The sequence below is a fragment of the Melopsittacus undulatus genome, chromosome Z, assembly GCF_012275295.1.
Source record: "Melopsittacus undulatus isolate bMelUnd1 chromosome Z, bMelUnd1.mat.Z, whole genome shotgun sequence".
Taxonomy (NCBI): Eukaryota; Metazoa; Chordata; class Aves; order Psittaciformes; family Psittaculidae; genus Melopsittacus; species Melopsittacus undulatus.
Genome location: NC_047557.1, coordinates 49,837,742 through 49,859,960, shown reverse-complemented (window position 1 = coordinate 49,859,960; position 22,219 = coordinate 49,837,742). Strand labels below are relative to the sequence as shown.

The following is a 22,219-nucleotide window of genomic DNA, read 5'->3' as shown; positions in this document are numbered from 1 at the left end:
TAAGTTGATCGATTCTGGGCTGGGGATAGGACAAAATTAAATAAAAAGGACACAGCTGTAAAGATAGGTATGTTTTTAAATTAAGATATAAACAAACAGAATTTATTGAGAACTGAACAAACCAACACAAACTTTCCCTCTCAAACTGGATCAATGTTCATATCAATTTTTTAATTTGCATGTGTCAGGTTGGATTATTAGAGATTGCAAGAATGTGAATACAGGTTGTGTATAAAGCAGTCTTCCGTAAATGTTGCTACACATAGTGATAGTTGACTGTTGAGATGTGAAGAGATGATCAAACCATGTTTTACATTTTTAGATTGTTTTCTGCTTTTTTTCTTCTCACACTCATGTAACAATATTTGCTCTAATACACAATATATGGATCAGATTGTCAGTTTTGAATGTGTGTGCAAGCTAGGTAACATGTGCAGCTTAACATGGAGCCCCACTAAGAAATCAGGACATTCACTTTGTTTTTCTTCTCATGCCTAGTAGTCCACAAATAATTCCTTCAAAATCAATAGGACACTTTCTGAATAAGCCGGAGCAGAGGCAAAAGGCCAAAATCAATATTGCACTGACTAAACTGCAAAGGTTACAGCTCTCGTGACCCCCAAGCTGGCCAGAGTAGTAAAGCAAAAAGGGAATGACATGGTTTTGATGTATGGCAAGTATGTTAGGATTTTAATTTGTATTTTGATTCTGTTGGTGATTAATAGAGTTTCATTGGGACTATAATCTGAGGGAATGGGAGTAGAACAAGTGGCATTAAGGCATAATTTGGCTCTGGAATTTTTATAAAGCATATAAGGAAGAAATTCTTTACTGTAGGGGTGGTGAGGCACTCTAATGGGTTGCCCAGGGAGGCTGTGAATGCTCCGTCCCTGGCGGTGTTCAAGGCCAGATTGGATAGAGAGCCTTGGGTGACATGGTTTAGTGTGCGGTGTCCCTGCCCATGGCAGGGGTGTTGGAACTAGATGATCTTAAGGTCCTTTCCAACCCTAACTATTCTATCATTCTATTCTATGAATCTATGATTCTATGATTCTATGATCAGAAGAGGACTGCCTTTTTCCTCAATACATTAAGCAGAGTGTTTAAAGCTGGCATCTCAGAAGAACATTTTCTTACTTTTAAATGCACTTCTTAAGGAAACTGTTAACGTACAGTCACTCTGCTACTGTCAGATTTCCTTTACTGCCATGGATGCTTGTAAAGTTCACAAATTCTATTAGAACCTCGCTGTTTTCTTAATGGGAGTTGGCAGACGCAGAATATGGCAGAAACTGGATCCCTTGGCACAGCTGGTGTGAGATACTCACATGAGTTACAAGCACTGCCAGTTTCTCAGAGTTTATAATTTCCATTAACCCTGCAGAGATGGATTTGTTACTGTTTTCCATGGACACACTTGCACTCCCAAGTGAAACAGCTCCCTTGGTGAAGGTACCAGGGAAGATGCCTTGGAGCATCTTGTACAATCTCATGGCACAGTCTGTTAATCTGGAACTGAGTTTTTGTGACCAAGGCATTGCTTTCCTTTTTGTTTGCTGAAAGCATTTTGACTAACTGTGCTTACAAGGTATGCTTGATAAGTTTTCCAAGCCATTCAACATGCTGTATAAAATAGGTTCTGGTTTGCACCAGAAAGTCTCGATTCCCAGAACACACAAGTGAAACTGCAGAGAATCCTTAAAGAGAGCTACTCGCTTTAGCTGGAAATGTAGTGAAATAGCTCATTCAAGTAATGCAGAACTGCTACCCACCACAGCTCTCAAACAGCCACATATGCAAATGCATCCTATTAACAGAAGTGACAGCAGGTCATGAACAATCTCAAATTTAACCTTGTATTTATTACATGTCTTTCCCAAAATCTTCACTACCCTTAATTCTGTAATACTTCTGTAATTCCCCTACCTGACTTCTCAGTTTTGCCAGCTAAACTCCTTATTTTCTCCTCTTAACAAGGTTGAATATCTTTAGGTTGAGAAACTAACCCACCAGCAAGTTCAGTCAGGTGAAAATAGGGAAAATAGATATTAAAGAAAATATAATCACGATCATCGTTGGCAAAGTCACTATGGTGTCACTGTGGTAGGTGGTATCAAAATCCTCAGGGCTACATAGCACCGGTGCTTTAGTTCTAGAGTTCATTACAAAAATGTATTTGAAATTATAATATTTTTATGTTTAATATAATTTCTGTCCTATAAAGCATTTTGGTTTTGAAGTTCTAGGGTAATTAATAGATTTTTATGTATTATTTATAGATTCAGCGTTTTGCTGAATTACATTTCCAATCCTTTAAGCAAAAGCAGAAACAAAAAAGTATTTTCTACAAAATAGGATTTACTTATGCTGAGATTTACTGAAAGAAAGTTTTGCAAGAAAGTGTGTTAGTGTTACTGATTTGTAAACATTTTCGTGTTTACACGAAATGAAAAGAGATTCTTTTAATTTCTGCTTTTCTGATTTCAGAAACTCAGTATTGTGGTATTTACCTAAGCTGGTTTCTTAAATGATACATATGTAATTTTTTTTCTTCTGGTAGCAATGCAGAAATATTTTTAGCATTTGTTTAATTTCACTCTGCTTTGTATCTTGGCCGACTTACATGTTGTCAATGGCTTACTTAGCAGGTTTTCAAGAATGTGAAGAATAACATTGGTTGCCAATTTAAAATTAAGATGACCATGAAGTCATTGTAAAATATTAAAAAGGCTAATTTATGGTCCTACAATGAGATCTGTGCAACATCAGGATCATGGGCAACAGTCCATTTTATAATCAGTATAATCAGATTCTTACAATTTTGCAACTTTTCCTGAAATAGTGAATATTTTTAATAGATATTATCTTAGTAGCAAGATAAAATGAACACCAAGAACCATCTGTGTGTGCTTTTCTCAGCAATTATCCAACCTGGTGTTCTGCTGTCCAAAGCACTTTAAGGAGTTTTCTGAAATTTATGGCATGTGAAAGGCATATAGTTCCAGTCTTTTACAGGATCTGAAAAACACATTTTCATTGTTCTTCCACTTCATGGATCAAAAGGCTTTTACAAAGTAAAAAAAAAGAAAAATCCCTAAATTAAATTAAAGCTTAACATTTTGAATAAAAATCCTTTCTTATACACAAAACAAAAAGTAAGAATGAAAAGTATGCCACAGGGTAAAAAGCCTACAGTATGACAAATGAAGTCAGAAACAAAAGACTGAAATAAAATCCAGATTTAATAGAAAGTGCATTGTGGAAAAAAACCCCAGACACTACTAAGCATTTTTGTCTGAGATGTAGGTAAAATAAGTGTTTACTAAAAGGAATTGGTATTTTATAATTATGATAAATTATTCTATAAAGGATTTTTTTTTCTGATACACATGTGCACGTATTTTCATCACATCCTGAGCAGATTAAAAATACATGGAAAATAATCTTTTTATTAAATAAGATTTTGGTGTTTTTCTAAAGGATGTTTTTATTCTACTTTGAAGAATAGCTGGCTTTGTTTTCTGGCTTTCTTGACTCATCTCTGAAATTTTTGTTTGCCATGATCCACATTCACCATCTTGCAATCCAGGCTGACATACAGATTGATGTCACAAGGGGCTTAATGCAGCTTGTTGAATTTTGAACACACTTTGGTATTTATAGCTTTCAGAATCAGAGAGAATTTACTTTTATTTGGTTTACGTTTCAGGTGGGAGTAGTATTATCTGTTTCCCGTCCTGCACAGATATCCTGTGGGAAACAAATGCCATCAGTTTAGATCTGCAGCTAAGCAAATCATAATAGCAGAGAGTAGTTTCAAAAATATTCTCTGAACTTTCGAGTGAGGGATGCTGTGGATTTAGGATAATGGCAACATTCATAGTTTTTTAATAGTTCTTGCTTAGTGAATAAGTGAATGTTGTTCTGAGCACACTCTCAGAAATGAAGATTGTTACAGGTAGCATCTACATGGCTATGAGTTTTCCGATCCTTGTTAACTATTAAAGATCCATAAAGTATTATACAAGTTTAGTTTTGTGTAGACCAAGATGTGATGCCTTAATGTAATACAGGACCTATTTGGCTTTTGTAATTTTCAATATTGGCCTATTTTACTTGCACTGACTATGCTTGCCTATTAATGGTGGTTATTCCCTGATAATGCAAGTCACTTGTGGGTCCTCCTAGAAATGTTACTCATATTTATATCTTCTGCTCCAAAAGACTGGAATAGATTTTAAACAAAACATGTTACAGTTGGGCTATTTTTAGCTGTAGGTGATGGTTATTTTTGCTCCTTGGTGGACCTCATGGCTGTCCCTGCTGGGGATTTCTGGACTCCTTCTGCAAGTAAAAGTGCACAACAGAAAGTTGCCTCTGCACCAGAGAACCTAAGGTTGAAGGAAAAGGAAAGAGGAAGCACACAAGAGATGAGGAAGGAAACAAACACTGATAAATGACTGTGGCAGGTAGTGGTTTGACATACTTGCTGCATCAACTTTTTGTGGACTTCACAGGAAGGAGGAGTTATAAGGTAGGGATGTAGAGGCAGACATCATGACAGTTTTATGGCTTGGGCTATGGAGAGCTGTGCCAAGTTGTAGAGGCAACTTGAGTAGTAGCAAGGAAGATGATAGTCTGAGAATGCCACAAGGGTGCTAATGTCATGGACAATGAAAATGTAGGGGTTGATATTTGAATACTGGATGAGAAATGATAGATGACAGTTACACCATAAAGGCCATGAAAGGACAAGGTAATAGATATTTGAGAGTCAAAGGAGGGATGCAAAAGAAGGCACACAGATTTAGACTTGTCCTTGATGTGACAGCCTAGAAAGGATTTAAGGTCAATCAAAGTTGATGTTGAAGTTATGGGCAGCTTCGGTTACACGTGCTGTAGCAAGAAAATCTTTCACTTGCCAAAGGCTGTGGCTCCTTGAACCTGTCTGGAAATTATGCTGGACTTGTGAGGAAACAGAGAGAGAGTGGAATTCTGCATGTTTGTCACTGTTTGCTTATTTTAAATTTATACTTCCCAATATTTCTTTCCAAGTGAGGGAGCGCACACTGTGTTTCTGCTGTCACTGGTGCAGATTTTTGTTTCCAGTTGTTCTAAAGGACCATAAAAATACATAAACCTAATACTGCAATAAGAATCTTCTGTTTTGGTAACAGTGGTACATATTTCTAGAAACACACAGTGTTTGTTACAGACAAATGTGTATGCCAGAACAAAATGTCATCCTGTTGTCTTGGTGTTGCATTCAGACAGAGACAAAAGATAGCAAGGAAAATAAATCTTAGTTTTGCTGTGTTTCTTTACTTCCACCTTCCCATTAGCAAGAAAAGAAGAACAAAAAGAAAAAATGTTAAAAAAAAGCATTGCAGTACACATTGTTTAGCTTGAATATCATGTTATAAAGGAAACTGTAGCACACTTAAAAGGTAGTGGTTGCAAATCAGAAGTTCTGAGGAGGTTTTTCTTCTGAAACATTCTTTGACTTGATTTGATAGCCTTATTTTGTTCTCATTATAGACCATTCTTTAGAGAAGTACAGAACTGTAGGTGATCAAGGTGGGTTTGTCAGGAATAAACTCAAACTCATTTGCACTTTTTTTGTTGCCTTTTAATGAAATCAATGAGAAAAAAAGAAAAAAAAAGAAAAAAAGACAGGAAAAACCTAACAATAATGTGACCATATTTAATTAAGAATGCCTTTGTTTATAGAGAGCAATAAAAGAGTTGCCAAATTCTTCAGGTGAGTTTCAGATTATTATAAAAATTCATCCCTTGTGCTATAAAATATCAAGGTTCCCACCATTTGAATTTGCAAATCACCAGCCGCTCACCGAAGCCATATACATGAAACCACATCTAGCCCAGCAGAATAATAATGTGCCTTGAAATTATTATACTAGGAGGTACAGAAATTTACATCTTCAAAGATGCTACAGAAGGCCCCAAAATGATAGCAATTTGCATCACAGATTTCAATGGTTTCATGAAGGTGATTTTTGCACTGTTGAATCCTTAAGCTTCTGTATGTTTCTAAAGTTGTTTTTTGGCCCTTAGTTTCAGTGAGTGTTTCTTTATGAGGATAGACCATATTGTCTTAAGAGTTTCATACCATACTTGCTCATTTAAAATTAGGGTTTATATAATGCAGTGATCTTATTCCCAAATCAAACTTCTGCATTCACTGAAGTAGCCTTTTGAGAGAAAAGTTCCCTCTGTCCTGTATTTGTAGCATTGTGTGATGTGCACAGCATGCACTGTGGTTACAAAAAAAGATATTCCCAGATAAACAGATAAAAAGAAAAATGACAAGATGTGGCATTAATACCATGGTCTTTGTAAAACATTTCATTTGATTATATTTTCAAGTTAGCTGTTTTTTCTGTTTAAAACAGCAGAACCTGAGGATGAGTGTAACATATGTGAAAAGAGGAAGAACTACTTTTGTAAGGAAGTTGCTCTGTGTAAACCAGGGCAGCACTAGGCCAGTTCTGTATGATCAACACAGAAAGTTAACTTTGGTTTACTTAATTGGGTTTTGCATTTCTGCATGATTCAAACTGCTTCCAGGAGTTACTGAGGCTGAGATGCATTGTCCTTGTAGTGGTGTCAAAACCATGATAAACATGGGGCTCTCGTCTATACATTGCTTCCCTTTCAGATACACCCTGTCCTGAGACAGATGATTCACAGCCCCAAATCTGTTCAGAAGCTGATGCTTTTGTGTGTGCATGCATGTAATGTTTGTATATGTGTGTGTGCCTGTGACCTTGGTCCAGTGAGGACAGTCAGAGCAGCTATTCTGATTAAACTCCAGCTGACAGTGTGCAACCTGATGATAGTCATTACCTCAAAGACTATCCCATTTTACCAGATTAGCAGCTGTGTGAGTTCCAGCCCAGCTTTCTTAGTGTCTGAATACTAGGAAGCAACAGAAATAGTCTGATATAATAGTTCATAAATTTAGCCTCCAAAACTAATTAAAAATAAACCAAACTTGCCACAGGAAACATTTCTATGCTTTGACCTCTTCTTTTTTAATAGTAAACTCGGCATTGGTTTCTGACAAATAACTTTAATTTCCTATGGGGAACACTATTGATTATCAGTCAGGGGACAGAGAAGTAAAGTATGTGATTTATCCATCTTGTTCCGAATTATTATTTATTCCCATTAATCCTGCAAATTTCTCCATGGTTCTTCCCATAACTCACAGATGGATGCCAGGCTGGTGGCAGAATTTCGTGAAAGACTATTATGCAGTTGTATTATGGTTTTGTCCTGGTGGAATGCTTCACAGTTGTGCTGTAGTGAAAAACTGCATAGTCAGCATTTGTTATCTAGCTGGCTGTTGCCAGAAGAATGGTTGTGAGACTGGAAATCCTATCAGCAGCTGTACTGATGCATTTTATTTTAATGATTTCCTGCAAACATGAGAAGATCACACCAGAAAACTTACATATTATTATGTACTGTGAGATACATGCTCTTGCAGTAAAATAGTTGAGAAAGGTTCAAGTTCACAGACGCAGCATGTGAATGTCATTCACCCTGGATGTCAGTAAATCTTTAGGAGACAGTCAAGCACATCTCTGGGAGGCAGACTGATGATGGGATTGTAAAAGGAGCAGAGAGAGTAAAAGGCCTCTGCTGCTTCACAAATGAAGAGGTTTCTAGCAAGGCAGTTTTGGGGCCTGGGTTTTGGATGCAATAGCAGATGCATGGTGGTGTTTCTGGTCTGTGTGGCTCTGAGACTCATTATGCTGGGTCTTCAAGCAGCTAATGCAAATGTTGTTGCACAGCACCAAATACTCCATTTCCAGTAACTGGTGGAAGAGCACAAACTCACACTTAACAACCAAGATGATATCTATTGCCTGTCATGTTTTTATAGCTAAAGTGTGTTCAGGCCACATTCACCCTTGACTGAGCTCTGCACTGGAATACTCGTGGTCTGGCAGTCAATCTGAATTGTTCTGTTTGTCAGACATGCCAGGGCAGGTTTTTTTGCTGTTGTTAGTGGGTTTTGTTGTTGTTTTGTTTTGTTTGTTTGTTTTAATTTTATAATTATTCCCTTAGGAATGGATAAAGTTGAAATTGTCTATTTTGTCTGGAAGCAGGAGGGCAACTGTTAATCTGAAACCAGACTAATGTGTTAAGCACAGAATAAAACATCAGGGTGTCTGCTCAATCAAGACAGAATGCGTGAATGTCTCAGACATCTCACCACCCATACATGTATTCGTGTATATCCCAAAATAGCTAGTTTTCTGATAATTTGAGGACTGATTAAGCATGAGGCTTACACTTTCTATTCCATGCAGACATGTTGAAAATAAACATATAGCAGTTCTGAATGAATGGAAGTTATTATGGGGAAAGGCAACTTGTGAGATACTGTGTGCTGTAGACAGCAGTGCATTGTAGTGTAGTCCAGAAGAAAACTCCCAATGTGTTCAGAGAGAGGCCAATAATAAGATGGACAGTTCTTACAGTTTGACAGTATTACGGGGTGTTTATAATACATGCAGTACTTTCTGTTGCTCTATATTTTATTGGTTTTTGGTGCTTGCAACATATCCATTATCGATTTATGTTCTAGTGACCTCTCCTGAAAAAAAAATAAAAAAATCTTAAGGAGTAGGTTCTTTAAAAGACTTAATCCCTTTCTATTTGTGTAGCCTGAGTGAACAGCTACTATAGCTGAATAGTGCCTGCCCTGAGGAGGATTCTTGAATTACTCTGCATTAGTCTAGGAAAGTGTGTCTGTTTTCTGCCTGACTTTTTTGCCCCAGGAGAAGATTGAGAGAACAATGGTTGTCAGTCTCCCAGACGATAGTCAGTTGGTGCAATTGAGGCTTTCCTGTTGTACTGCTGTTATCAACAGAACATAAATATAAAATCAGATCATTTGACCATATGATTAGCATTCCTGTTGAACTCTAGGTGACCTTCATCTTCTGGCCCTTTAGAGAACTCCAGTGTTTCTCACTTAAGAAAAAAATCTTCCTTAGCATTAAGGTTTTTCTTTTGATGCTGAAATAACCGCTGTGTCATTTGCTCATAGGGTTTTAATGGGCTTCACTGGAACAGACAAGAAGCTTTTGAATGATCATAAAGACACATTGGATAACCAAATGTGTAATATCCAGATGAAATTTAGCCATGTAATCTTTAATTTCTGTTGCTTTGTGAAATACTTCTTGTGTTATTTTTCACCCTATCGGTATATTGCAATATTGAAAAGGAAATACTTGTACTTGTGTAAACAAGTAAGAACTTCTGAATTGAAATAAAATAATAATCTTATATTGTGTAAGTTTTCCAGCTTCCTTGTGGGATTCAGACAGTTGTTTATGGATTTAGACTGCATTTTTTTACTTTTTTAAGTTTGCAAGACTTCTTTGTGTAAATGGAAGTTCACTGCAACCATAACTGCTAGTTGATGGTAGGGAGTCATAATGAAGAGTTTTGATAATGAAGGAACTAGAACTTGCATTTAGTTCACAGCTTACAAAGTCAATTTTTATGCATAAATTAAGTTCTTTCTGCCTGTCAAGATTCTTGAGGACCAAAGAGAACTGAGGATGTACTGCATAACTATTTCCATTTTACAACTTTTTTGGTTGGTTGTTTACAGTTGACTCATAGTATCTTCATTGCTGTAACATGAGCTATTATAAAACTGCTGTAACTTTTTCCTTCAACCCTGTCAGCATGTGACAGTGACCACTGGGGACCTCACTGCAGCAGCCGCTGCCAGTGCAAGAATGGAGCATTGTGCAACCCCATCACTGGAGCCTGCCACTGTGCATCAGGTTTCAAAGGCTGGCGCTGTGAGGAGCGCTGCGATCAAGGAACATATGGAAATGACTGCCATCAAAGATGCCAGTGTCAAAATGGAGCCACCTGTGACCACGTGACTGGAGAGTGCAGATGTCCTCCTGGATACACTGGTGCTTTGTGAGCATTGCTATATTATTTATGGGGGAAAGATGCAAGTCCTAAATAGTGCTAACAAGAGAAATTAAGTTTAGATTAACTTAATACTCCACTGTTAGTTTGGCTGCTGTGTAGTGCAGGGAAGTGGGACTGGTGGCTAAGAAGCGGTTGGGGAAACTGTGTTGCAGTGCATATTCAGTTGTGTAGCTGAAATCCCTATTAATCTATACTTCTAAGTAAAAGCTGCAGAAAGTAGCAGCAGGAGCTTTGTCATGACCACATGAAAATGTTTTGACTACAAGTTTGAGCATAAGCCAGTGTAGAAAGAAATATCTTCAAGAAGAAATAATTCCTAGATTGCCAGGTGTGTTTCCTTAGATTTTCTGCATAGACGCTGTACAATATTCACCGTGTGTCTCTTTCTGTTGGATTGCTTTCTGTTTTATACTTTTGGCTGGAAAAATTAATGGTTGCATTAAAAATAGAGAGGTGGCTGGAGACTGGAGTGTGTGCTGATGTAACAGTTGTCTCTGTTGTACACCACCACCTCCCCAGCTGCGAGGACCTCTGTCCCCCCGGGAAGCATGGGCCCCAGTGCGAGGAGAGGTGCCCCTGCCAGAATGGAGGCATCTGTCACCACGTCACCGGGGAGTGTGCCTGCCCACCAGGATGGACGGTAAAAACACTTCCCGAAATCAACACAACCCCGTAAAACTTCCATATTTGTAGATTTAAGGCAGCACCAGAAAAGGGTAGCAAATGAGGATAGCAAATGCAGTCTGCGTGTTGCCAGGAGTAATGAGAAACGTGTTTTAAAGGACTGGAAAAAAAATACTTGCAAAGCCATCTGTTACTGAAAATCCTCCAGTTCTGTGCTGCCTTTTTAACTATCAGAGTCTGAGAAGCAAAATATACGATTCATACTGTTATGAGGCAACATTGTTTAGATCTTGTCTGGAAGTCACTAATTTCTGCGTAGAAGTTGATATTATAGGGAGGTGAAACTGTTATATGTTATAGCAGTGGGTTTCGTGCCTGTTTTCATATATATAATATGCACAACAAAATCACCTTTAAATATTGTGTTAAATGTTGCTGTTGAAAACGGGACATCAGAACTTTGACATTATCTGTAGACTTTCTAGCCTTTTGCCAGTGTATAGGGAAAGAAGAATTGACCTTAGATTTGCAAGTAGTCACCTCTACTACCATGCAGCCAACTCCAAACTGGCAAATACTGGAGTTGGAATATGATCAAAAGGCTGGAAGGTGATCAAAGCCCAAATAATTTCTTTACTTACATTCACAGATAATATTGATCGATGGTATTTGTTAATATTATTTTTAATTGAAATGTCCTTTCGAGCGAAAATACCCATTTACTGAGCTCTTAATTATCTCATGATAATTGAGATATTGCATTGAGATAACCTATTGCAGAGGTCAGGTCTTCACCAAATAGACAGCATAGCTATGAATGATAGTCTCTGTATGTTTGAATTGCACCACAGATCCTGACTGCCTAACTTGGCTTATGGCTATTTTTATTTTTCATTCCACTTAATGTTAGAAGAATGAAATTATTTGTTATAGAATACATTTTTTTTTGCATAAATTCTTAACTCTCTTTATTTGCTTAAATACAGGTAATGAAAAATGAGAGTGCATGTGAATCTGTAATAGAAATTTTATACCAGTGTGTCTTAACTAACAACTTACTGGTTAGCCCTTTGGCTAATATTCCATTCCAAGTAGTTATTTAAGCATAGGGCATTAGATTCAGAGTTTTTGATTCTGTAAAACATGATTTTGTCAATGTAATCTTTTTTGCTTTACATGTAAGGAAGGTTTAAAATAGGCAGATATACATTCTGCAGTATCTTATGTTAATTGAAATAAATGCGTGTCTTTTGTCTGATGAAATGCCTGTAGATGTTTTTCTTGAAATGGCTTCTTGAAAGTCTTAAGATCTGATGCTCCCCTCACTACACAGGTGTAATTAATTCCAAGGATGTAAATAGCAATGCAGAAATTCAAAACCTGTTGAAGAGAAGCAGGCATCCTATGTAAGCTTTTAAGATACGCTCCTTTAAATTAAATTACAAACAGCTTCTCCTTTCATCAGAAAAAAAACAACTTATCGTAAAGTAGTATAATTGGGGCATTACAGCAATTACTGATTTCTACACCTCTACTTATTGGAGGGCATTTCCAGATGTCTTGATATATACTGCTCCTCCTAAATAAATTGGGAAGATCTTGATATCAATTAGTCTTAAATGTCTAAGTGTTTTCACTGTTGCTTAGAGATAGCATTTTTCATTAGCTTACACTTCCAAATGGAAATCCTAGAAGATTAGCCCCCAGTGCTGAGACATAGCTTGTGTTTAAAAGCTGGAGAAGACTCTGGCATTTCCACGATGAGCGCTAGACAAGTGACATGAGATCTCCTTGATCTTCCTTGATTACAAACATTTCTTCTTTGCCCACTGAAGCTGTAATCCCAAATTTAATATTAAGATATTTTGTTTTCTGCACACACAGGGCATGGTCTGTGGTCAGCCTTGTCCTGAGGGTCGTTACGGGAAAAACTGTTCCCAGGAGTGCCAGTGCCACAACGGAGGGACCTGTGACTCAGCCACAGGTCAATGCCATTGCAGCCCAGGTTACACAGGGGAACGGTAAGGAAAACATATTTTTGCTGGACTGCTGATGGGATCTGCTGTGGCTGGTAGAAGCTGATAGCAGAATGAAAATACCTGTGATACTATTAAAAGAGTCCTGTGAAATATTTGTCATGTCACATAGCTGACACTGGGTCACAAGTTAAAAGTGCTTATGTGACTAGCCTTCTGTGGGGAACTGCTTGGTTTCAGGATTTTCCTGCTGTGGTCCATGTTCTGGCAGTGTCTTGTGTGTCTTCACTTGGGTGGTTTGCAGAGTGACGCATTTGGGGCATGGTGAAGGGATGAGAAGGGAAACTCTTGGTTAGTGCAGCTGTTTGGCAATCATAGTAGCAGGGGAGGCTCATACAATCCTTCAGACCGATCAGGGTGGAGACGTATTACCTAAAGTATTTTGTTCAAATGAAGAATTGAAACTTCTTTATTTTCTGACCTGATTGCTAGAAATCACCTTTGATAGACTGGAAAGGTAGCATTGCAAGACATAATCTTTGAAGGCAGTGGCAAGTGATGAAAGAAGTGATTTCCTGCAAGTATTTTAAACATCGCACAACTCATTTGCTGAAGTCAGCAGCAGTTTAATCACTGGGGTCAGCCAGGGGAGCTCTGCCAACAATTTATGGGCATTATAACCATATACTCTTCCCACACAAGTGTTCACAGGACATGACAAGAGCTGTACCAGTCATAAGGGAGAAAAAAAACTCATGAAGAAGGGAAACATTTAGTCCAGAGCCATTTGGATGCCAGAATAAAATTCGCATCTGTGAAGAAACGGGGTAGACACATTTAAAGAGGCACAAACGAGTCAGCAAGGAAATCGAAGGCATATCCATATGAGAGTGTATGCACTTCACTACGCTGGTGTTTCTAGAAGCATTTTTTTTTTTTTACTTGGAATTTAAATCTGACTTTAATCTTAAGTGCCTTACTGGCTGCACCATGTTGTTCACTTTTGCAAATCTGAGCTCCCTTTTTTCCTGCAAAACAGGCTGTATTTGCAATTCCTGTTTTTCAAGGTATTCCAAGGGCAGGAACGGGTCAGAAGCAAGGTTTTAGACCTGGTTGTTATTTCATGTCAGTGGACTGGCAAGGAAGGCTAGGGTTAAAAGAAATGTGTGGACTTTGGCTGAGCTAGCACTTACATGGAAACAGCAAAAGGGATATTTTTTAAAAGTGCTAAACTGTTCACTTCTGTGTGTAACCACAACATTATTTGTCTAAGATTTCAGCAGGGTGGTGACTCCTGGAACTGCTTCATATAGGAAGAAAAAGAGGACTCTTAAAGCATGTAATAGTTTCTAGGGTTAACAGAAATGGATCTAGCTTAAAGTGCCTTTGTAATTCTTCTGTCTGATACTTTTTGATTGATGCCTGTCCTCACCATGAAGTGGAAAAGAATCTTCCAGAGGATACAACTAAAATAAAATAAAAATTGTAGTGTTAAATTTGTCTAATTTGTCTGGGATTCCTGATTGTCATTTGGAGAAAATTCAGTATCAGCTTTATTTGTATAACTTCATTAGGAAGCATTTAAACAGGGTTATTATCTCTATTATTATGCTACATTTCTGAAGGAGAGCGGATATGATTTCTGACTTCAGCCAGGGCAGAGTTATGAATACCTTGAAACTTCTGGATAGCAGCATCAAAATGAGGCAGTTACTGCCAAAGCATGAAATGAATGTGTATACCTATTTTATGTCAGCCAGAGTGCTCTGCTAAATTCTATACATTTTCCAGTGACTTGTATCACATCTTGGAAAATTTCCTGTAATAAACCACCAATCATACAAAAAAACTCATCCCAAAACAAACAAAAAAAGACAACTATTTAAGAAAAATGGAAAGACACCACCAAGGAAATTCTTTTATAGGACTGGGGAAATGAGCAGGTTATAAGCTAATAAAATCATTATTAATGTGCTGTATTATTAAACAGTATTTTTGTACAATCTATAACTTGGCAAAACATACAGGTACCCAAATTGCAGAAGATGTTTTGTGCCCTTTCATTTCCCAGTACTCTTCAGGACTTCAATGTCAGCATGTTCTGGCCCTAAAGCTTTGGAATGTAGCTGTTTTGTCATTTTGTCCCTGTCAGCATAATTCAGAGCTTATAGGATACTTATATTGAAAAATATGAGGATTTTCCCTGATACGTAAGCTATGAAATGTTGTAATCCTTGGCTCTGAGATACAAACCTGTTGAGCTGAGAGGTCTCTTACATACGATAAAGTGTTTTATGTGCACTTAGAGCTGGAGCCTTTAGTAATGCTGTAGTAGTGCTGCTGTTCCAAATTTTAACAATTCAGTTATATATAAAAAAGAGAAAGCTGAAAACATCAAGTTCATATTGTATCTCTTTAATACATAGTCAATGAAACTGCTATCTGGAAACTCTTTAGTAAATGAGTTGTAAATTTTAAAAGCAGGATACTGAAAGTGTCTTTTAGTTAGGCTGGACAGCTAAACATACAGTGTGATCTTTAACTCAAATAATGTCTTTCATATGTAAAACATTAAGAAAATAAGATTGTTACCCAAAGTAGATGTCTTCTGAAATCTGTGTGAATGAAAGCAGAGAGGTTTGGTGAAGAAGTCTCTTTGTTAGGATATATTTTCCTCATGGAGCAATAAAAATCATTGCTATTCTCCTGTATGGGTCTTTACTAATTTTCACTTTAATCTATGGGAAAAGTCAGATGAAAAGTATGGGTTTGTATTCCTGAAGATTTTTCCATGTTATGTTGTGAATTTTTGAAGGGCAAAATAAAAACATAAAAAGTGTTCAGAATGAAATTCTGAAAAGAAAGGTATTCTGGAAACATCATGTGTTTGGAAACACAGTTAGAAAATAATCTCTTCAGAGACTGCTGAGCATGATTGCCAGGGAACTTTCTGGCCTAAGCATCTGCAGGAGCACGTGTGTCTGCTGGCTGTTCACACTATTGCCAAGTGAAGAATGTAGATCACTTAAAAAAATTACAGATGGATGACTTTTGAAACCAAATACTTGAAAATTTATTCTTTCATACTTCAGGTTTGATTTAAAAGGGTTTGGTTTTGTTCTGGTTCCTGAATGTGAAGTGCAAATGTCTGTGTATGCAAGTTGTCTCATTTGTTGAAGGGAGACCTTTTCCAAAGGAATTTGCAAAGCCAATGTTTTTAAGCCTGACTAGCTGAACAGCAAAAGAAACCAGAGACAGGGACTTTTGAATATGAAGTTACATACATTTCGGCTCTACTTAAGAGGCATTTTAGGCCATTATAGGAGATTCCTTAAAAAAAAAGTGGTAGTTTATGGGAAATAGAATTAATTTTGGTTTGTTTGTTTTTCTCACAGATGCCAAGATGAGTGTCCAGTGGGGACTTACGGAGTGCAGTGCGCTGAGAGCTGCAAGTGTATGAATGGTGGGAAATGTTACCATATTAGCGGTGCCTGTATCTGTGAACCAGGATACACTGGAGAGCACTGTGAAACAAGGCTTTGCTCTGAAGGAATATATGGTCTCAAGTGTGATAAAAAGTGTCCCTGCCATATGTCTAATACCTGGAGGTAGGCTTTACAGGCTTTAGCCTGTTTCCTTTTTCTACATAGAGAATAGATCTCATAATATAATCTGCAAATAAATATTTCCTGATTTTTATAGTACTTTCATGCAAACTGAACCGGTATTTGGTATTCTGTAACCATATCAAGAAAGAAAATACCAGCTCAAAAGAGCTTCTTAATTTTAGTGCTTGCAGCTACATTTGATCTTAATATTCACTGTTGTATTTGGTCTCTGACCCATGAAATAAACATGAAGACAAAGTGTGATCTTTGTCCATATTTACCACATGAATAAATCATTACATTGTTCACCATATAGTCAGTATACAATCATATGTCTCTTGCATATTCTGGTGTACTGTAGATGAGAGCTTGCCTTAAGAGTTGGGTATGAGAGGAGAATCTATTTCTCTCTCATTTTTTTCTGTGTATAAATATACAAGAATAGGTGTAGGTGACTGATTTAATACAAAATTTCCAAAGCCCTACCAATTGTAAGTCTAGATTTGAAAAATACATTTTTTGTCATTTCAGTGATTTTTCTAGAAAGCAGGTAAAATCTGATCCCTGGAAATAAAATGAAAATAGCTTTCCAATTAGCTTACCTTACTACCCTTATTCAGTGAAGAGTCCTATTTTTTGAGTCTTGTGTGTTTTTGTAGATTTTGCAATGTTTCATCATGTTGTTATGAAAATCTGGATACTAGTTTTTGCAGGCAAACTTTCAGCTGTGAGGGAGGAATGTCACATGTGAGTTGAGGCAATCCAACATATTTATAGAACAATTCTGGACAGCTTTCTCCTGTTACAAAATGCAGTTTTGATGAAATATTTTGTTAATTCATTTGCACTTAATTGCATTACTAATCACAGCACCTTTTATCAGGTTTGTGAGCATTATCTAAAATTTCTGCTGTTGAAAATAGCTGTGAAAGAAATTTGCGGGAACTGTTGACTGTCACATAGAATACTGCTATAAGTTCTATATACGATGTATTTTTTATTCCCCATAGATAAAACAAAAGCCTTTAGCCAGAATTTAACAATGATGTTAAAGCACTCAAGTGCATACATGGAAACATCTATGCTTTTAGGCCTCTGTGAAAAATTACTTTGTGGATTGTCTGAGTTGTCCAACATACCTTTCATTTACAGAGCATGTTGACAACAAATTGAATTTTTTTCCCATTCAATTCATCTGCTTTTACAGTTGTGTGCTTGTGCTTCTGTTTATCCTGTTTACTTGACATGTCTTTTGAAAAAATGCAGGTTTTGACATAAAAATAAGCAATTCATTCTTTGGGCAATGTGTTCAAGAATAAATGACACCGTAATGCTGACCTGTCTAGCCCTCAAATGCTAGTAGACCAAATAATAACTGATATTACAAGTTCCAGTAAGCTGCTTTCCTGAAAATTTGTCTGCAGACTGTTGTAGCAGCCCTACAGGCTTAACAGGAATATATTACACTGTATAGTATTTCTGATATTACAGGGATTACTTCTGATTCATATTCAACACAGCTGTTCCTTCATTTATACAACTGGAAGACAGCTTGTGGTCAAATCAGATCACAAATGTTCACATGTAAACAGCTGCATATGGATGGTCTTTTTTTGAACATTTTCCCCTCTGTATGATGAATCAAAAGGCACTTAACAGCTCTGAAGGTGCAGGAGCATATTTGCAATGATCTGTAAGGAAAACAAAGATTTTCATGATTTCACAGGTGTATTTTTCATATTTTTCATATATGGGTTCCTTTCCCCTGGGTCAGGAAGCGATTTAGACGACCAAATAACAGAAATCAAAGGGCATCTGAATAATGGTACAAAGATAAAAAGGAACACTTTACATTTTTAAGAAACTTTAGAGAAGCCAATTCTATCTGACTGTGCTCATCTCTTACCAAGTGTCAATCCACTAGGAGACAACTTTTTAAGCATATCAGGGAATATGCTCATAACTTACTTCTCTACCACAGGTACTATTTGGGCTGACAGCAGCCAAAGGATTGTCTTCATAGCACTAATGCATTTAGCAGCAATGTAACAACCAATAATGCCACGATAAAAGGGGTTAAATTCCTTCATGAAATACACTTTGTGTATCCGTAGGTCTAGGATCCTGGGGGCCTTGGTATTGTTAAAAGCTTCTTTCATCTGGGTATGACCACTAGGTTAGATCTTCTCAAAGAGGAGCTGTTGATAAGCTTAGAGCCCTATGTTATTACTTATGTTCTTAGTATTCATAGATATGGAAATAAACTAAAGTTTAGTTAAAAAAAAACAAACTTAGCACCAAAAAATAACACTGTAACATGTACATATTTCATGGTATACAAGTGTATGTCCAGCCAAATTCTTCAAATACTTGAAGGTACAAAATCATGATACATCATAGTTCAAAAATGCATACAAATTTCTATTACTATTTAATGATTAAGGACATTGCATCAAAACAGCTTTGGCAGTAATTCACAATTTGCATTTTGGGTAGGCTAAGCTACAGGGATTTTGCCGTTGTTACTGGTTGGTGGCAGCTGCCGGGTATGGAAGATAAATCCATCCTTGCTCTTAGTGGTATCAACATCCTCTATTAAAAGCTTCATAAAGGGTTAAGTATAGATACACTTGAGAGATTTTATTCTTTTTCAGAGGTCTAGAGGACAGTGGTAGGTAACAACCCTCTTGTGTCAAGAGTTTTTTCACACATGGTTCTTTGCTGTTGCATTTTTTGATATATATGACAGGATTTGAGTTAGAGTGCAAATCAGACACAGACCTCTGTTCTCCGTGACTACACGACACTGTCAAGTTTTCCCTTTTCACTCAATAGTCAAACGAAATAGAGTGAGTGCAAGCTGGCTAAGACTAAGGCTGTGTAAAACATGTTTCCTCAGTGGGGTACAATCACAGTGCTGTGAACTGGAATGAGCAGACCCATATGTCCTGCCATTGCCATCCACAGTGTGTGGGACTTACAGAAACTTGTCATTCTGAAGATCCAGTTTGCAAGGATGAGTAAAAAAGACCTCGATTTGCCTTCATCAACATTGACACTTAGTTTTGTATAGGAATGATCTTCCAGCCTAAACTGCTTTTAGACTGGGTTTTGTCATTCCTTTGCTCAACTGACAACTGATGACCATTCAGAAAATATAAAAAGGGCAGATTTGTAATTGCATATTTATCTAAAATGTTTATGAAGGATATTTGCTATACCTGTGTTACCGACAGCATACGCAGAGGTTTCAGGTTGATCTCCAAGCTAAATTTGAGAAGTCTCTGAATTTTTTTCTTGTAAGCTTTTTCTGGTGATCTTCCAGCACTACTTCACACTTACAGCAGGTGAGACCAGCTTGAGTCATTCTGTCAACTAATTTGTTATCATTGAGGCTGTGTGTTTTTAAAGCCAAGATAAGGGCATCTTACAATTTTGCATTTTTCTAATGATCTTGTATGTACATGCAAGAGCTGTTCATGGAAATTTTATATCGCAAAGAGTGCTACAGAATTTAACTGGAAATTGTAATCGTGACACACCTATATAAATCACATGAAAATCATTGTGTTCATTTAAGTCCTTCAAATATATAAGATCAACTACCCATAAGTATTTTGTCTTTGTACAGAGTAGGGTTGCATTGCCAGAAAGTGTGAACAAAAGACCAGGAATAAAAGTGGATATACTTGCAATATCTCTCAAACATCTCTTATTTCCCCATCTTAATATATAAATGTTGTTAGCAATTAAGATAACTGCATGAGAACCCATCAAAAAGCTTCAGAAGTGCTTCAGCTTCCTACATCTAATTACAAATTACAGAATACTAATTTTGGTGTCAATCAATATATGTGCAAGTATGCCTTATTAACACTCACTGGGGGGCACAGAATATCAGTGCCTCTGCTTCATACCCAATGCTTACTCATGCATGTGGTCTCCCCCTCTCCTGAAAGGGAGAAAACCCAAAAACAAATAGTGCGGGGGTTTATGTCTTAAAATGACAGTACTCTTAATTTCATGTTACAAATATATTATAATACATCTCCTAGTGACTATTCGGTTGTGGACTGAAAAATCTTTTTATACTCCCTGCTCTGTATTCTTCCACTGATAAGAAACATGGGAATTAGATCCAAAATGCCAGGGAGTTCCTACAGGAAGTCAGGAAAAAAATTTTATAATTTTGCATGTATTTGATATGAGAATAGTTCCATTTCAACTTATTTCATGGCAGGTATTTTTGTAATGGAACAAATAACAAGGGCTGTTGACTATAAACACCATGAGTTTTGAACCATTTCTACATCTAGTTCTCTAGTTGAGAAGACCTTTCCTCTCACTTCATGTAAACAAGCTTGATACTGTCAAAGAGATTTTAGTATCTTCAAGACCCTCAGATTCTTAAGATGTTATAATCTGTGCAATACTATGTAGTGAGAAAAATGCAGAATGACATTCCAAGCTTTGTAATTAATAATTTCCTTGATCAGAAGTATGTTGTCAGTTATATTCAGCAGCAGGGAGCTCTTAGTTTGACGAATAGTTGTTGAGTCCAAATGCAGTTGCAACTAAACTGTATTCCCATCTTACATTTGAACTTTTCCTAACAATATTGTTGTTACTTATAGCACCTAAATGTGCAGTAGGTATTTTTTCAAACTTTTAAATGGTCAGAAAAATACTCAGTTTCAAACACAGCCCCCCACATGAAGTCAGCAAATCTTGCAAAATCAGGCTCTTGTCATGGGTTATTTAATATGTCTGGACGAAGGCACTTCCTTTCTCCAGAACACTTAAAGGAACTTCAATCAGTGGCACACAAATAACTTTGAACAGTCTTCCCATTGTAAATATATTAGATTTGGATATTAAGGCTTTCCTTTGGTGCAAATTAAGCAAGTGCTTTGTCTGCCAGAGTGCTACAGAGTACCCCATTGTGTCCACTTTTCCAGCACATATATCTTTGCACAGCTGATGATGTCCATTTGTTATGAGACAGCAGCTGTCTGTCTGGCCTTTCAATGAAACTGCTGTTCCAGGTAGAGACAGCTGGTCTGCCACCAGGTATGGCCAGCATAGGGGGAAGAATCTTCAGAAGGTCACTGCTCTGATGGTATATCTGACTTCCACCCGATGCAAATGAATTTGTAGAATTCCCGGAAAAATGTCAGTTGTCCTCTTTTCGGCCAATAATTTAAAGAAAAGAGCATGCTTGCTACTCACTGGGTGCTGTGTTGTTATTTTGCGTTGGATACCATGCTGTATTTCCAAAGCATCGTATCTGTCAGACAATATGCTGCTGAATGTAACATAAGAGTGTTATGAAAATGATTCTATTATACTTGGAGTCACAATGCATTCTGGGAAATGTAGTGGTTTCATCACCTTGATATTTGCAACCATGGATATCTATTTTATGGAAAAAACTTCTTTTCTTTCCAAGTCCTCCCGAAATGTATATAATTTGTATGTTGCTGCGTTTCTTTAGTTGGTATACATTTATACATACATATACAGAACCCTTTGCTTTGTGGTTTGAGGTGTAAAATTATCCCTATGCAAGATCTGTTACGCAACCTATCTATAACAACATGTTTTTATCTGGGAAAAAAAAAAAAGCCATGTTTAGTCCTGAATTATTTATCCTTTTATACCCCCTGGCAGCTGTCACCCAATGTCTGGGGAATGCTCCTGCAAGCCCGGTTGGTCTGGGCTCTACTGCAATGAGACATGCTCTCCAGGATTCTATGGCGAGTCATGTCAGCAGATCTGCAGCTGCCAAAATGGTGCTGACTGCGATAGTGTGACTGGAAAATGCACCTGTGCCCCTGGATTTAAGGTAAATAAGTCTCAGTTTCACAACAGCCTTTAGTTAGGTGCCAAATTCTTCAAGATGGGAGTGTCCTTTTTCTACCACAGTAAAAGAGGTAAAGACACTTAGATACCAACAGGTGTCTTACAAACAAAATTTGTGATTGGTTGTCAGTACTGAATGGAAGCCATTTTAGG

At 37.2% G+C, this 22,219-nt stretch overlaps 1 protein-coding gene across 3 annotated transcripts in view; it reads left to right on the top strand.

Annotated features, from left to right (window-relative positions):
- Positions 1-22,219, top strand: part of MEGF10 (multiple EGF like domains 10) — a 76,731-nt gene that overhangs the window by 16,195 nt on the left and 38,317 nt on the right. For all 3 annotated transcript variants that reach the window (XM_031054218.2, XM_005154895.3, XM_031054219.1), the window contains exons 5-9: positions 9,735-9,981; positions 10,516-10,636; positions 12,505-12,641; positions 15,992-16,204; positions 21,875-22,049. In XM_031054218.2, the coding sequence (XP_030910078.2) occupies positions 9,735-9,981; positions 10,516-10,636; positions 12,505-12,641; positions 15,992-16,204; positions 21,875-22,049 (893 nt within the window). The remainder of the gene's footprint in view (positions 1-9,734; positions 9,982-10,515; positions 10,637-12,504; positions 12,642-15,991; positions 16,205-21,874; positions 22,050-22,219) is intronic.